A 14,474-nucleotide genomic window follows, 5' to 3' on the forward strand; every position below is an offset into this window, starting at 1 on the left:
CTGCCTGCTTCTTCCCTAAATAATTCTTGCATAATTTGGAGGTGTGCTTTGGGTCATTGTCCTGTTGTAGGATGAAATTGGCTCCAATCAAGCGCTGTCCACAGGGTATGGCATGGCGTTGCAAAATGGAGTGATAACCTTCCTTATTCAAAATCCCTTTTACCTTGTACAAATCTCCCACTTTACCATCACCAAAGCAACCCCAGACCATCACATTACCCCCACCATGCTTGACAGATGGCGTCAGGCACTCTTCCAGCATCTTTTCAGTTGTTCTGCGTCTCACAAACGTTCTTCTGTGTGATCCAAACACCTCAAACTTCGATTCGTCTGTCCATAACACTTTTTTCCAATCTTCCTCTGTCCAATGTCTGTGTGCTTTTGCCCATATTAATCTTTTCCTTTTATTAGCCAGTCTCGGATATGGCTTTTTCTTTGCCACTCTGCCCTGAAGGCCAGCATCCCGGAGTCGCCTCCTCACTGTAGACGATGACACTGGCGTTTTGCGGGTACTATTTAATGAAGCTGCCAGTTGAGGACCTGTGAGGCGTCTATTTCTCAAACTAGAGACTCTAATGTACTTGTCTTGTTGCTCAGTTGTGCATCGGGGCCTCCCACTTCTCTTTCTACTCTGCGTAGAGCCTGTGTGTCCTGTCCTCTGAAGGGAGTAGTACACACCGTTGTAGGAAATCTTCAGTTTCTTGGCAATTTCTCGCATGGAATATCCTTCATTTCTAAGAACAGGAATAGACTGTCGAGTTTCACATGAAAGCTCTCTTTTTCTAGCCATTTTGAGAGTTTAATCGAACCCACAAATGTAATGCTCCAGATTCTCAACTAGCTCAAAGGAAGGTCCGTTTTATAGCTCCTCTAATCAGCAAAACTGTTTACAGCGGTGCTAACATAATTGCACAAGGGTTTTCAAGTGTTTTCTAATAATCCATTAGCCTTCTAACACAGTTAGCAAACACAATGTACCATTAGAACACTGGAGTGATGGTTGCTGGAAATGGGCCTCTATACACCTATGTAGATATTGCATTAAAAACCAGACGTTTGCAGCTAGAATAGTCATTTACCACATTAACAATGTATAGAGTGTATTTCTGATTAATTTAATGTTATCTTCATTGCAAAAAAACAGCTTTTCTTTAAAAAATAAGGACATTTCTAAGTGACCCTAAAGTTTTGAACGGTAGTGTAAGTAAGTGTGAGGTGGTAGTCCTCATCCACATTGCATTGCCGTTAGGATCCTGCTTGGCGTGACTTCATATTTGATAAAAAAAAAAGTCTGTGCTGCTTTGGTATTCACTAACAAAATAGATCTTCGGGTAACAGCCTTTTGTACTAAGTGGTTAAAACGATTGCTGTGCTGATCCAGACTTTATGCTTCATTTACAAAAAGCAGCACTGGTAAGTAGTTTGATGAAAAGGGAATTCCACAGATAGTATGGGAAAGGCTCCATGTTCTAGAGAAAAACACTTATTGGGAAGACTCTGTATCTGGACATTAGATGTGACTGCTGTACATTATAGCTATCAATAAATTCAGTCATTATATATATGTGTGTGTGTGTGTGTGTGTGTGTATAATAAATATATATATATATATATATATAATCTAGTATTGCTCACCTCATGCACAGAAGAGTAGGCAGGCAGTATTTCTCAATCAGAGTTCACTGGAACTTGGTTAGGTGTTCCTCGGAAGACAGCCGCAACAAGAGCTGTCACTATTACAATATAGACGACAAACTGATTTCAACCTGTTTGCATATGCTTGGCATGGGGGGGGGGGCAGGCAAAATAGTCAACAAATATCAGCCAGAATATAAAGTTATATAATGATTTACTTGCCTCTACTCCATGCTTCCCCCATGATAAAAAGTTTGGGAATAACTGGCCTAAGGCCTAATCTACACAGCAGAACTGCCTTCCCTCAGCCATTGAGTATCTGCAAGAAAATTCCTACATGTGTGTTGAAAACAAGCGCATGGGCCATGAGTTATTTGACACTGGCCAAGGTGGTCTGAGACCTCCCTATATATGTTAAATTGTTGCTGGATCTGCCGTGCCTTTCCCTGCCAAGGACATATGTAATACGTCATGACTTTAAAGAAGTTGTCCAGGCAGTTGGCAGTTTTTCATACTGATGACCTAAGAACAGGATATTCAAGTGAATACCCAGCACGGCTGCTATACTGTGACCGGAGCCATCTGCGTCTGGTATGGCCACTGCATAGCTTCCCGCACTCAGTGGCAGCAGAGAAACCGATCGGTGCCGGGACGAGTGTCAGACCCCCACCGATCATATACTGATGAAAAACCGCCCCGTGCCTGAACAATCCCTTTTAAACGCTTGACACAATTACATTATAAGGGAAAGGGCTAAGACCCAGAATCTGAGCTTTGAAACCATACCAGGCTCTATATTCTAAATACTATATTCGGGGCACAGCACTCATTTGACATTTGGGAGAAGAATGAAAGTGTTACTTGCTGGTTTTGTGTCACTGTGAGGGGGTGGGGGGGTCGGCCTGCTAGAACCGGGAACTTTTCTTTATTACCTCTCTTACCAATCCGAAAAAGTATGTGTTATCTGTCACATTTAGGCCTAATTCACACGAGCGTGTTCGGTCCATGATATATGGTCCGTGTGTCGGCCACATTTCCCGGACCGAACACAGTGCAGGGAGCCGGGCTCCTAGCATCATAGTTCTCTATGACGCTAGGTGTTACTGCCTCTGCGTGGAACTACTGTCCCGTACTGAAAACATGATTACAGTGCGGGACAGTTGTGAGGCAGTGACACCTAGTGTCCTAGATAACTATGATGCTAGGAGCCCGGCTCCCTGCACGGTGTTCGGTTTGTGAAATGCGGCCGACACACGGACCGTATATCACGGACCGAACATGCTCGTGTGAATTAGGCCTCATGCACACGAACGTGCTTTTACAGCCGCAATTCCCCCAAAAATCCACGGGAGAAATGCGGCCCCATTCATTCCTATGGGGCCATGCACACGACCGTGGTTTTCACGGTCCGTGCATGGCCCAGGAGCCCGCCCGCAGAAAGAACGGGCAAGTCTTATTACGGCCGTGTTCTGCAGTCCGGGCTCGTTGAAAATAATGGCCGCGGCCATGTGCACGGCCCGCGATTTGTGGGCGGATCGCAGCTGTCACTCTGTGGCCGGCTGACCCGGAAATACTGGCCGTGGTCGCGTGCATGAGGCCTTAAGTTGGTCTTTTATTCTATTATTCCTGCAACAGGAGTGAGAAGAAAAGAAGTTGCGCATCAAATCACTCCCTGAACCTAGTCAGGCCATTCTTGACACGGATGTTTACCGGCATCTTGGTCTCTGATATTTTTGGTCTATATTAAGTTTTGGTGATTTTGTGAATATATGTTTATGTAGACATAAAAAGATCTGTAGAGTTCATACATGACACTTATTTAAATGAAGTGTTATCCATCTCCGGTTCTAGTCAGAAACATGTTTTTTTTGTTTTTGTTTTTTGAATGCATTTTTTTACACAACGTTACATTAAAATGCAAATTTGCATGAAGGCACACTATGAGCTTTACATATGGTGCTATTTTTACAATGTGCCAAGTGTCTTCTTTCATAAAATATATGGGTATAGGAGTATATGACTTTTGACTTCCACAAATAAAGCCTGAATGATAAAAGTGTTAAAATGGTTATAGCAGCAAGCGTTTGTAAAGTGTACCTATCGTACAAGAAAAAAACATTTATTATTTTTATTCGGTTTTAGCATACTGTTGATCAGTGTTTCTCAATTCCGGTCTTTAAGGTACCTCTCAGGTCTTGGTATTTCCTTTACACTGTATAGGTGATTTTAATTATTTATTTGTATTTGCCACAAGTGTCCCCCCTCAATGGGAGATCCTGAAATCATGACTGGAATTGAGAAACGCCACTGTAAATTTTCTTGTTTTTGCTAAAAAAAAATATATACCAAAAGACAATTTTTTTACATAAGGGAATCGCATGCACAGCTATTCCATAATATATACGGACTGTAATAGAGAGATATATATATATATCAGAATTGTCCCTCAGGTGCTATGTGTGATCACACTTGCTTGTAAAAGGGACGATCCTGATGATCAATATATATTATATAATAGCTGTGCATGCAATTCCCTTATGTGAAAATTGTTGCTTGGTATCTTTTATTTTTTTTAGGTAAGGGGATTGCATGCACAGCTATTCCTTAATTACTCCAACTACTAAGCAGGCTAAAATACTCTCCGTATATGAGACAGTTTTTCTCCTTCTGTATATGACAGGAGAGAGACTGTCTAATGTAAATAAAGGATAGAGAAAAACCCCGGTCTCCTATGATTACATTAGACAGCTTCTGTCTCTGTGTCCTGGGTGAGAGGTCTTTGCAGCTAGGTCGATCTGAAGGACAAGGAGTGTCTCCTCCATCCCTCCTGGTTCTCTCCTCTTCGCTTGAGGGCCCACAGGGTCCATCATATGTTGCTGGGTTTCTTATTATCTCGTCTTCCCCTCAGTACATGGCGGGTGGGGCCAGGCAGGGGTTCGGAGGAGGGTGAAGACTTTGGGGGGGGGGGGGGAGTGATTAGTAGGGAAAAGCTGATGTCAAACAGGTCAAGGGTCCGGAGGATGTAAGTTTGGAGAGCCAGCTGATGCTGCTTTAGTGGCTTCTTCCTTCAGCACCCCCTCCTGCCATAATGAAAAGCGGCTGCTGTGGGGACAAGGCTAATCTTGCTTTCACGATTCTGATCAAAATCCAAATCCTGCTTTAATGAAGGGGGCGAATTGATGACATTCAATTAATCGCCCGGCCCTACTTCCAACTCTCTGTTTTAGTCCCATGTTGCACAAGTTTATTTTCCAACCTGTTTAAAATTCTTATGCTGTTTTGAGAATTGCACTGGGCATGGGCATGCCAATGTCTCGCTGATCAAGAGGCTCGTGGCCATTTTTGGCCACCTCTTCATCTGTCTTGATTATTATATTACTGTGGAAGATTGCAAGGTGTATACAGACACTATTATCTTGAATATAACTTATATAACTGTCATAACCTTTCAGCTATAATTTTTCCAGAGACTGCTATCCCTGTTTATCATCACACCTGTAAACCTAATCGTATGTAGATCTCTGCGATACTTGGTTGTAAATTACAAATACTTCAGAAAGTGCAGTAGTTTATCATGTACATACAGTTCTGGGAAACTACTTGTTAGTGCATGTCAAATAAAACCCTTTCTGTTCGTAGTACATGAGAACCAGTCACCTATTTAACGGTTTGTTTAACCTGCGCAACTGTTGGCGGTTATATTATTGTATCTGATTCATTTGTATTAAAGGGAACCTGTCTGATGGCAGCATACGTCGCAACCAGTGTGATGTGCCTGACTCGGGGAGAGGTGTCCAATGGGTGCCCACTTTCCCAGCCGTCCCCACTCCTCCTGGAGATTGATAGATCTTTCCCTAGTCCATGTCTGTCCCTACTAGTGCTGGAAAGTTTAGGCAAATTTTTAAGTATTCTTCACAGAGCGTTAAACTTGTTATAAGCTGGCCATACGTATATTCGTGATTTCAGATGGCTGTTTTTTGAATGACTTGTCTTTCATAGTAGGTCTGTGAAGGACGACCGCTCCATAAATTAAAATGACAAATCGCTGACCGATCTCTGCCTTGATATGTGGCCTGGTCTGAGCTACTATTAATGGGATACAGATCTGTAGCTTGACGTAAACTACCTTTCAAGCACTGTACCCAATAACAACCCATAAAAATATAACTTCCACAAATATTGGTCTTCAGTCGACGTCTGTCACACTTGTTTATGTCACAAAGTTAAAATCTCTAGTGTATGGTCAGCATTAGCCGGGACAGTATATCTAGGACAGAATTGTTATTGGGCTATTATTGCCAGCAGATATAACCGTTATATAAAAAGTGTTCCAATGGCCAAGGGTCACACTGATAAATGACATTCAGACATTCTCTTTTGTTTTCTGTTTTCCAAGATTTACTTATTAATGTGACTTATGTTTTATTTGTAGGTTACGGTCTGACTGATTCAGAGTTTGGGGACACTTATCTGATTGTTAAGAGCAATATGGCTGAGCCGGACTACATAGAATCAGATAATCCAGAACTAATAAGGCCCCATAAATTGGTAAACCCTGTAAAGGGGTCCAGAAACCACCAGGATCTTCACAGAGAATTATTAATGAACCAAAAAAGGTAATGATTGATGTACAAAAAGGGTCAGTTTGTTTATGTAGACACCAGAAAAATAATCTGGCGCATAGATATTCTTAACTCCACCAATTTAAATTAGCCTTGACTCCAATTTGGCTTAACGGTTCGGTTTAGGGTATTATCCGGCTAAAATAAAGTTGTCCCAATACATTGTAGTATTACCCAATGCAACAATTTGACGGAGAACAGAACTGTGCTTGGCTGTCAAGCTTTTGATGAAAAGAATTGCTTGACTCTAGACCTGACCAGCAGATCTCCCTCTCTGTGTTTTTTTTTTTTTTTTTTTTTTTAAGAGGTACCATAAAAATGATAATATTCCTCCACCAATTACAAAGTGCAGTCTTCATCTGTTACTTGAAACAGGACCTCTTTGTGAATTAACATTCCTTCATTTTGTTTTAGTACTAATTTATAAAATATGTATTTCTAGAGGTGTCTCGCCCCAGAACAAACCTGAGCTGCAGAAAGTGATGGAAAAAAGGAAAAGAGATCAAGTTGTCAAACTTCAAAAAGCAGAAGCTGAACAGAAAAAGTCAGACTTTGAGCTAGAACTGCAGAAGCGGCATCAGAAATTGGAAGAGGTGAGACTGGCATTTACTTTCCTTGGTGAACTAAGTGCAAGAAATTGTCCTTGGCAGTATTATCAGCTAACTGTCATGCTTAAAGGGAACCTGTCACCAGCATTTCACCTATTGAACTTCACTTATCCCTCACTGGCCGCTGCTATCAAAAGTTCATTGCCGTTATCCCCACTCCTAAACGCCTCCTCCGACTGTAAATAACGGTCTGCAAACATTTCGCGCCTTTAATCATAATAATCCGGTGTCCCGTTGTACGCACATACCAGAATAGGACATCAATGCACAAGCGTGGGATTGTGTGTGGCGAGGAGCTGTCAATCAAAAGTAAGGAGGCGGGGTAAACTCGGAAAGACTTGAGGAATGAAGATATGACTCTTTTCAAACGAAGATTTGACTCTTTTCTGCTCATTAGCATACGGTGTGGGAACACTAAAAAACTGAATACTAAAGCTAGAGAGCCGACGAAGACAATTATAGGTTATATAGAAATGATTTTTCACCCACTACCACCAGGCATTGCTAGTTTAATAGGTGAAATGCTGGTGACAGGTTCCCTTTAAAGGTGTTTTCGCATCAGAGACATTTATGACATATCCACAGGATATGTCATAAATGTCAGATAGATGCGGGTCCCACTTCTATCTCTAGAATGGGGCCCCCTAAACCCTGTTCTACCGCTTTGTGCTGTGGCTGACACGTGTGATCTCCGACCATGCATTACAGAAACGGCGTAGCCTGCCGAGCTACGCGGTTTCCGGAAGTCTCAGAGAACTGAATGGTAAATACAGAAACATAGTAGCTTGCAAGCTACGTTGCTTCTGTAACTGCCATTCACTACTATGGGAGTTGCAGAAACAGCGGAGCACAGCGAGCTACGCTCTTTCCGTAACTCTTGTTTGGAAATCACACGCTTCAACCGGACAACTGTCCCGTACTGAAAACATGATTACAGTACGGGACAGTTGTCCTGCAGCGAGGCAGGGACTCCTAGCATCGTACATAACTATGATGCTAAGAGCCGGGCTCCCTGCACTGTGTTCTGTCCGGGACTTGCGGCCGAAATACGTTCCGTCCATTACGGACGGAACATGGTCGTTTGAACCCAGCCTCAAGAAAACAAAATAAAGTAAAAAAAGGTACACATATTTTGTATCGCCGCGTCCGTAATGACCCCAACTATAAAACTATTACATTATTTAACCCGCACGGTGAACGCGTAAATAATAAAATAAAAAACAATGAAAAAATTGCTGTTTTCTGTGAATCCTGCCTTAAAAAAATGTGATAAAAAGTGATAAAAAAGTCGCATCTACTCCAAAATGGTACCAATAAAAACTACAAGTCTTCAAAAAAAAACCTACTGCATCAGCGGAACAATAAAAAAAGTTATGGCTCTTCAAATATGGAGACACAAAAATAAATAATTTTGAAAAAAAAAAAGTATTTTTAATGTGTAAAAGTAGTGAAACGTACAAAATCTATACAAGTTTGGTATCGTTACAATCGTAACAACTCACTGAATAAAGTTATTGTGTTATTTGTGCCACACGGTAAACGGCATAGATTTAGGACACAAAAAGAGTGGCAAAATTTCTGGTTCTTTTTCTATTCCCTCCCAAAAAAAGTTAACCGTTAATCAATAAATTATATGTACCCCAAAATGGTGCTATTAAAAAAATAAGACCTTATACAGCTATGTCGACGCACAAATAAAAAAGTTATAGCTCTTGGAATTCGACGATGGAAAAACTAAAAAAAATAGCTCGGTCATTAAGGTTTAAAATAGGCTGGTCATTAAAGGGTTAAGATTTTTATGAAATATATACTGGGGCTAAGAGCCAAAAGTGAACAATGTGGTTCATGTGAGCAATCTACTGCTTCTCCTGTGAATAACATTTCAGTGTGCACATTGAGGACAGTTCTTAAAGGGGTTTTCCACCTTCTGATGACCTATCCACCGGATAGGTCATCAGTACATGATCTGCTTTGGCCACGGTATAGCGGCCGAACGGCAGTAGTGCAGCTTTGCTCCTATTTAAGTGAATAGGAACGGACCTGCAGTTCTGCAGCATTGTCGCTATGCTATGTACGGAGCCAAACTGCTTCCAGGCTCCGTACATAGCATTATGTGCCATAACAACCGGTGCCTGCAGGCCACCGGAGCGGCTTATCGGTGCGGGTTCCGGGAGTTCGACCGGCACCGATGATATACTGATTGGTGGATAGGTCATCCGTTTTCAGAAGGTGGAAAACCCCTTTAAATGCTTCATTGATGGCTTTACTCACAAATTAAAAGGGTTTTCTCAAAATCAAATTATCATCTATCCTGGGGAACGCAGTGAGGAGGAGCCTGAATAGGGGTCAAGCATGCGCCTGCCGCACCAATCATTGTCTGTTTTTTCCATTTTTCTCAGAGTGCGGTTTACTCGACTGTTTCCGTCATTACCATAGACATTGAATAGTGCGACAGCACGCATGCTCGACCTCCATTCAATGTCCTCCACACTGCGGTCGAGCAGTGAGGAGGAACGGGGTTCTGGACCCCGGTTCTCAGGATCGTTGGGGCCCCCAGTGATCAGAAAATTAGCACCTATCTTATGGATAGGTGACCATTTTGGGGGAAAAAAACATTTACCCACTTCAGGACCCAGCCATTTTTTGGATTTTCGTTTTTAATTTTTCCTCCACTCTTTTAAAAAGCTAAAACTTTTTTTTTTACTGTCATTATAGCCATATGAGGGCTTATTTTTTGCAGGACGACTTGTAGCTTTTAATGGTACCAATTGTTGTACCATATAATGTATTGGGAAACTGGGGAAAAAATATTTGTGGGGTGGAATAGGAAAAAACAGCGATTCCTCAATCTTTTTTGAGGGGTTTTTACCATGCGGTAAAAATGGCATGTTGGCTTTATTCAAGCGGTCAATACGATTACGGCGATACCAAACTCATATAGTTGGTTTTCTTTGTTTTACTATTTTTACAAGGAAGAAACTAATCGTTAAAACTAACATTTCTGTTTTGTCGCCACATTCTGAGAGCCATAACTTTTTATATTTTTCCATCGATTGAGTGTTATGAGGGCTTATTTTCTGCGGGACAGCTGTATTTTCTATTGGTACCATTTTGGGTTACATGAGACTTTTTTTAATCACTTTTTATTAATTTTTTTGTGAGATATGATGAAGTGACCAAATAACAGACACGGCCTAACAAGAGATGAAGAAAGGCAGCCCTGGGGGCCTTTATTAGGCCCCTGGGCTGCCATGACAACCAATGGTGGACCCCGATTGCTTTTCGGGGGGCGCCACCATGTTTGTGACGTCTTAGATGCTATGATCGTGCTTGATCGCAGCATCTAAGGAGTTAAATAGCCAGGGACAGCGCGATCGCTTTTCCTATTTGTTATTCCTGGGTGTCCGTTGTAAAACACAGCTGAAACCCGCCGCGTACGGAGCGGGCTCAGCAGGTGAGCCCGCTCCAAACATTACCACCCCCACCACGACGCAATAGTACGTTGTGGCGCGGGAAGATTTTAAGTTTAGATCCTCAAAATGACTGGATAACTCTTAAAGGGTTATTACCAACTCAGACATTTATGGCATATCCACAGGATCCTCTGGGACCCGTACCTATGTCAAGGATGACTGGGTCTGTGGCTTCACACTCTTGCTTGGCTGTTTCAGTAACTCCTATAGAACAGAATGGAGAGTGCAGTGCACATTCCTGGCCACCTCTCCATTCATTCTCTGTCTGGATCTGGTGGCCACCTCAACAGCCAGGACAGGGGTTGGGGGACCCCTGTTCTGGACTTAGGCGTGGATCACAGAGATATTCCCTGGATAATGCCATGTTTGTCTGTGTTGGGAATACCTCTTTAATATGGATAAGCAGCGCTACAATTCATTTTCTTGCGTCTTCAATGTTGACAGAGTAGCAAAAATGGTCTGTTTGCAAATCTAAGCATACTCTCGCAAGGATCATAACATTTCTTATCCTTTTTTTTATTTTTTTTTCCTGCAGATGGAAATAGAAAATAATAAGACTGAAGAGCAGGAAAATAAGCCAGAGTTTCTCAAAGTCAAAGGCAACCTTCGTAAAATGAATCAGGAAATAACCACCGCCAACAGTTCTTAGACACAGGGACATGAAGGGCATTCTAATCCACTGTGGAAATGCATTTTTACTGGACTAAAGATGGATCTTTTGTTGTAGGCTTGCCTTAATGGATATTTTGATCCTTGAAGCTTTTCGGGGCCTAACAGCAGAAACCCCTTCCAATAGGCTGATAAAGACTGTGGATACAGAGCTGTCAGCTGACAAAGTGACCTTTTAATAAAAAATAAAAAAAAGCTGTTATATTAATGGTTTGTTTAGAAGTGCAAAGAGCTACGTTACATAGGTCTATTCTCTGCACTCTTTGCATCACCTGTGTTTTTAAGCTATTTTGCAGGGTTATGTCTTAATGTCTTGAATTAAAATATTTTTTTTTTACATGCTAAGGAAAAGACCAGAAAGCAGTCTGGTATAAGGGTAAAAATCCCTGCGACTTTACCGATCCTTCCCCTAAGTGTTCAAAAGCATGAGGTAGATCTGCTACACTGGTTTCATACAGGTGGTGTGGAAGTAAATGGATATGACGAATGTTACAACGTATATATAGAGTGTTGTGTTTTCACTTTCTGAACAATTACCTTGGAGAAATCAGGGCATAATGATGCATTATTTTTAAATGAAACTGTTTTTTTTTCTTTCATATATAGTTTTCTTGATTTTTCCATTTTTGTCTGTTTTTCAGTAACCGCTTATTAGTTGGCCAAATGGTGGTACTGGAAAACTTTCCATGGTTCCCCTGCCATCCTATACCACTTTTGTTTTATCACGTTACGTTCGATAATGTACCTATTTAGGATTTATTTATACAGTCTAGGTTCATACATGGGCCCTCAAAGACAATATCACTTAGCAATTATTTTGTATAGTTTTGTTTTCAAGCTAAATAAGTAGTAGGTCAGGTTACATAGTTATATTGTTACATAGTTAGGTTGAGAAAGCATGTATGCCAATATTTAATTTCCAAACTTTCACAACTGATGAATGCAAGAAAACCACGTAAGTCTCCTGTCACACTGCCATTAGGATTTCCATTTTTAAAGGATCCTTGGCTGATATGACCAGTTTAATTTGTAATGGACCCCACTAACCTAAATAATGGGATCCATCAAGTTTCCTTTATTTTTTTTTTGTCCAGGTAGAATAGCGCAGCAGACTTCACTATTCTGCCTATAACCGAATCCTGATGGAATGGAACTTAAATGCCAGTGAAAACAAAGGACTATTTTTCAAGGATTATTATTATTTTTCAAAATGTATTCAAAGTTTTCAACCAGAATTAGTGCATTAGTTAGAACTTCCTTCTTTTGTGTGAACATCTACAATAGTTGCAAAATGTTGTGCTGTGATTAACCATAGGTTTGACAAAATCTTCTACCTAGTATGTGAATGTAATTTGTATGGGCGATCCAGTTATTTAGCCCAGTCATATAAACTTTTTGAATTTTCAATGACGATCTAAAGGCGGTTGGCTAATCTTTACTATCTCTATGCATTCTAGTTATGTGTTCATATCCTTGTACAGACAATCATTTATGCCTTGTTGAGATTCTGAATGGACAGAACAATCTCTCGTGGCTCACCATAAACTGACATGGGCCACTTTGGGTTTTAAAACCCTTCTTAGCTTACAAGTTATGTCTAGCATTAAATATTGCGAACCGCAAGTTGTCTGATCTACGGATTTTATGGTATTTCAATTATACCCCTTACTTTCATTCCATTATTTTCCGCTCCATTCATAGTGTTAATTTGTTGAGTTGGGACGCTACCGTATTTTTCCTATTTAAGGGTCTGATTTATCTTGTTCTATTTAGCTTAATGTTGCTCTATACTCACCTGTTTACTTCATCCTTGCAAACTTGAACAAGTTTGGTTATGCTGCTGGTAGTTTGTAAGTACACTTTTAGTTTTTGTTTAGAGAAGTGGGCAGTTAACTTTACATCTCCTCTCCATGTGCCATAGATTTTGGGGGTGTATTGCCCATGTATTTTCTGGAGAGGCAGTCTACATTGTCAGAATTCTTGTAACTTACTGTGCCATTTGCATATTTGGAGTATGCTCAGAGGAAGTAGTTTTCTATTTTGTACATGTTTTGCTCTTTATTTTATACTCTAATCTCTTTTAATATGCCCCTCTTGTATTTGTTTGCTGAGGTCTGCATTTGATATTAAAAGGTAGTATTGGGAATGTATAGATCGTTCCTGATCCCATAGTTCACTTCTATGTGACTACTGTTCTTCTACCATGCAGTGGTTCTTAAGTTTAAAACTAAGCCTATTTATCCAACCGGTTGTGAATGTACCCTAAATTATGAAGCTATAAGGACAATCTTATCGGGTAGACTGGAATTCTTAGCGCCATGAGAGATTCTGATTTATTTTTTTTCAAAGATCCATTGGATTTAAACTCCTATAGGAAAGCAAAGCTGTGAATTATTCAGATCTCTGACAGCTGAATGTGTTGTCATTTGATCTTACTCATGCTGCTTTGGAGATGTTAGTGATATTATATAAAAACCTCAAACCCTTTATTATATAAAAACCTCAAACCCTTTCTGAATTATTTCTTAAAGAGAATGTCTACCTTCTAACATAATGTTGCTTTTAGGTCCAAAATTCTGTGCGGATTTATTAATATATCCTTGTAGTGGTTGGAGCTCCGTTTTCTGTATGAGAAAAGTGGAGCTTTGACTGTTATAAAGATATATTAATCAGCACAGAATTCTCTACCTAAATTGATTTATAGAAAACTCAATACGTAGGCTGTGATGGGGATGGTATAACTCGACTGCGTTCTTCCCTACGCTCAACACAGTGCCCATTAAAGGGTTGTCTACATTATAGCAGAAGTATTCTTCGTAAAAGCCTGTTAAGCTTGTACACTTCCCGATTGGAAGGTTATTAAAATGATACCACTGAGAATGGTCACAGAGGTGCGAAGGGAGGAGGGGTCAACGTGTGTGTGTGTGTATATATATATAATTTCAGCGAGTATTACCTTTTATTTAGTTATTCCTTTCTATCTGAAATTCTTTGTCATGTGACCTCCCTCTGACCTGATAAAATCTGCAGCAGTTAATGTAATTGAGAGTCAGCCTCTTCACTTCCTGATTTATGGACTGTACCAAACAGGTTCTCCACAGGGGGATACAGAAACAACTGTCACTACTGATGAGCAGACACCTAACTATCATACAGTTATAATGAAGGAGGTCTCCGCTCAGTCACCTAAATTATAGCTGTGTGACAGTTGTGTGTCTGCTCATCAGTAGTTTGTAACATAAGTTTCTGTATCCCCTCTGTGGAGAACCTGTTTGGTACAGTCCATAAATCAGGAAGTTTAGAGGCTGACTCTCAATTACATTAACTGCTGTAGATTTTATCAGGTCAGAGTGAGGTCACGTGACCAACTAAAGAGAATTCAGATAGACACTAATAACTAATGTATATACTCGCTGAGTACATATATTAGGGGATACGTATCTAATCATAGAGAAAAAACAAACCCG

General features: G+C 40.6%; 1 protein-coding gene across 2 annotated transcripts in view; it reads left to right on the forward strand.

Annotated features, from left to right (window-relative positions):
- Window positions 1-11,209, forward strand: part of FAM107B (family with sequence similarity 107 member B) — a 64,183-nt gene extending 52,974 nt beyond the window's left edge. For both annotated transcript variants that reach the window (XM_075857388.1, XM_075857389.1), the window contains 3 exons: window positions 6,068-6,251; window positions 6,700-6,850; window positions 10,874-11,209. In XM_075857388.1, the coding sequence (XP_075713503.1) occupies window positions 6,068-6,251; window positions 6,700-6,850; window positions 10,874-10,987 (449 nt within the window). In that variant the 3' untranslated portion in view covers window positions 10,988-11,209. The remainder of the gene's footprint in view (window positions 1-6,067; window positions 6,252-6,699; window positions 6,851-10,873) is intronic.
- Window positions 11,210-14,474: the final 3,265 nt, after the last annotated feature.

This window comes from Rhinoderma darwinii, chromosome 3 (genome assembly GCF_050947455.1).
Source record: "Rhinoderma darwinii isolate aRhiDar2 chromosome 3, aRhiDar2.hap1, whole genome shotgun sequence".
NCBI classification, from domain to species: Eukaryota; Metazoa; Chordata; class Amphibia; order Anura; family Rhinodermatidae; genus Rhinoderma; species Rhinoderma darwinii.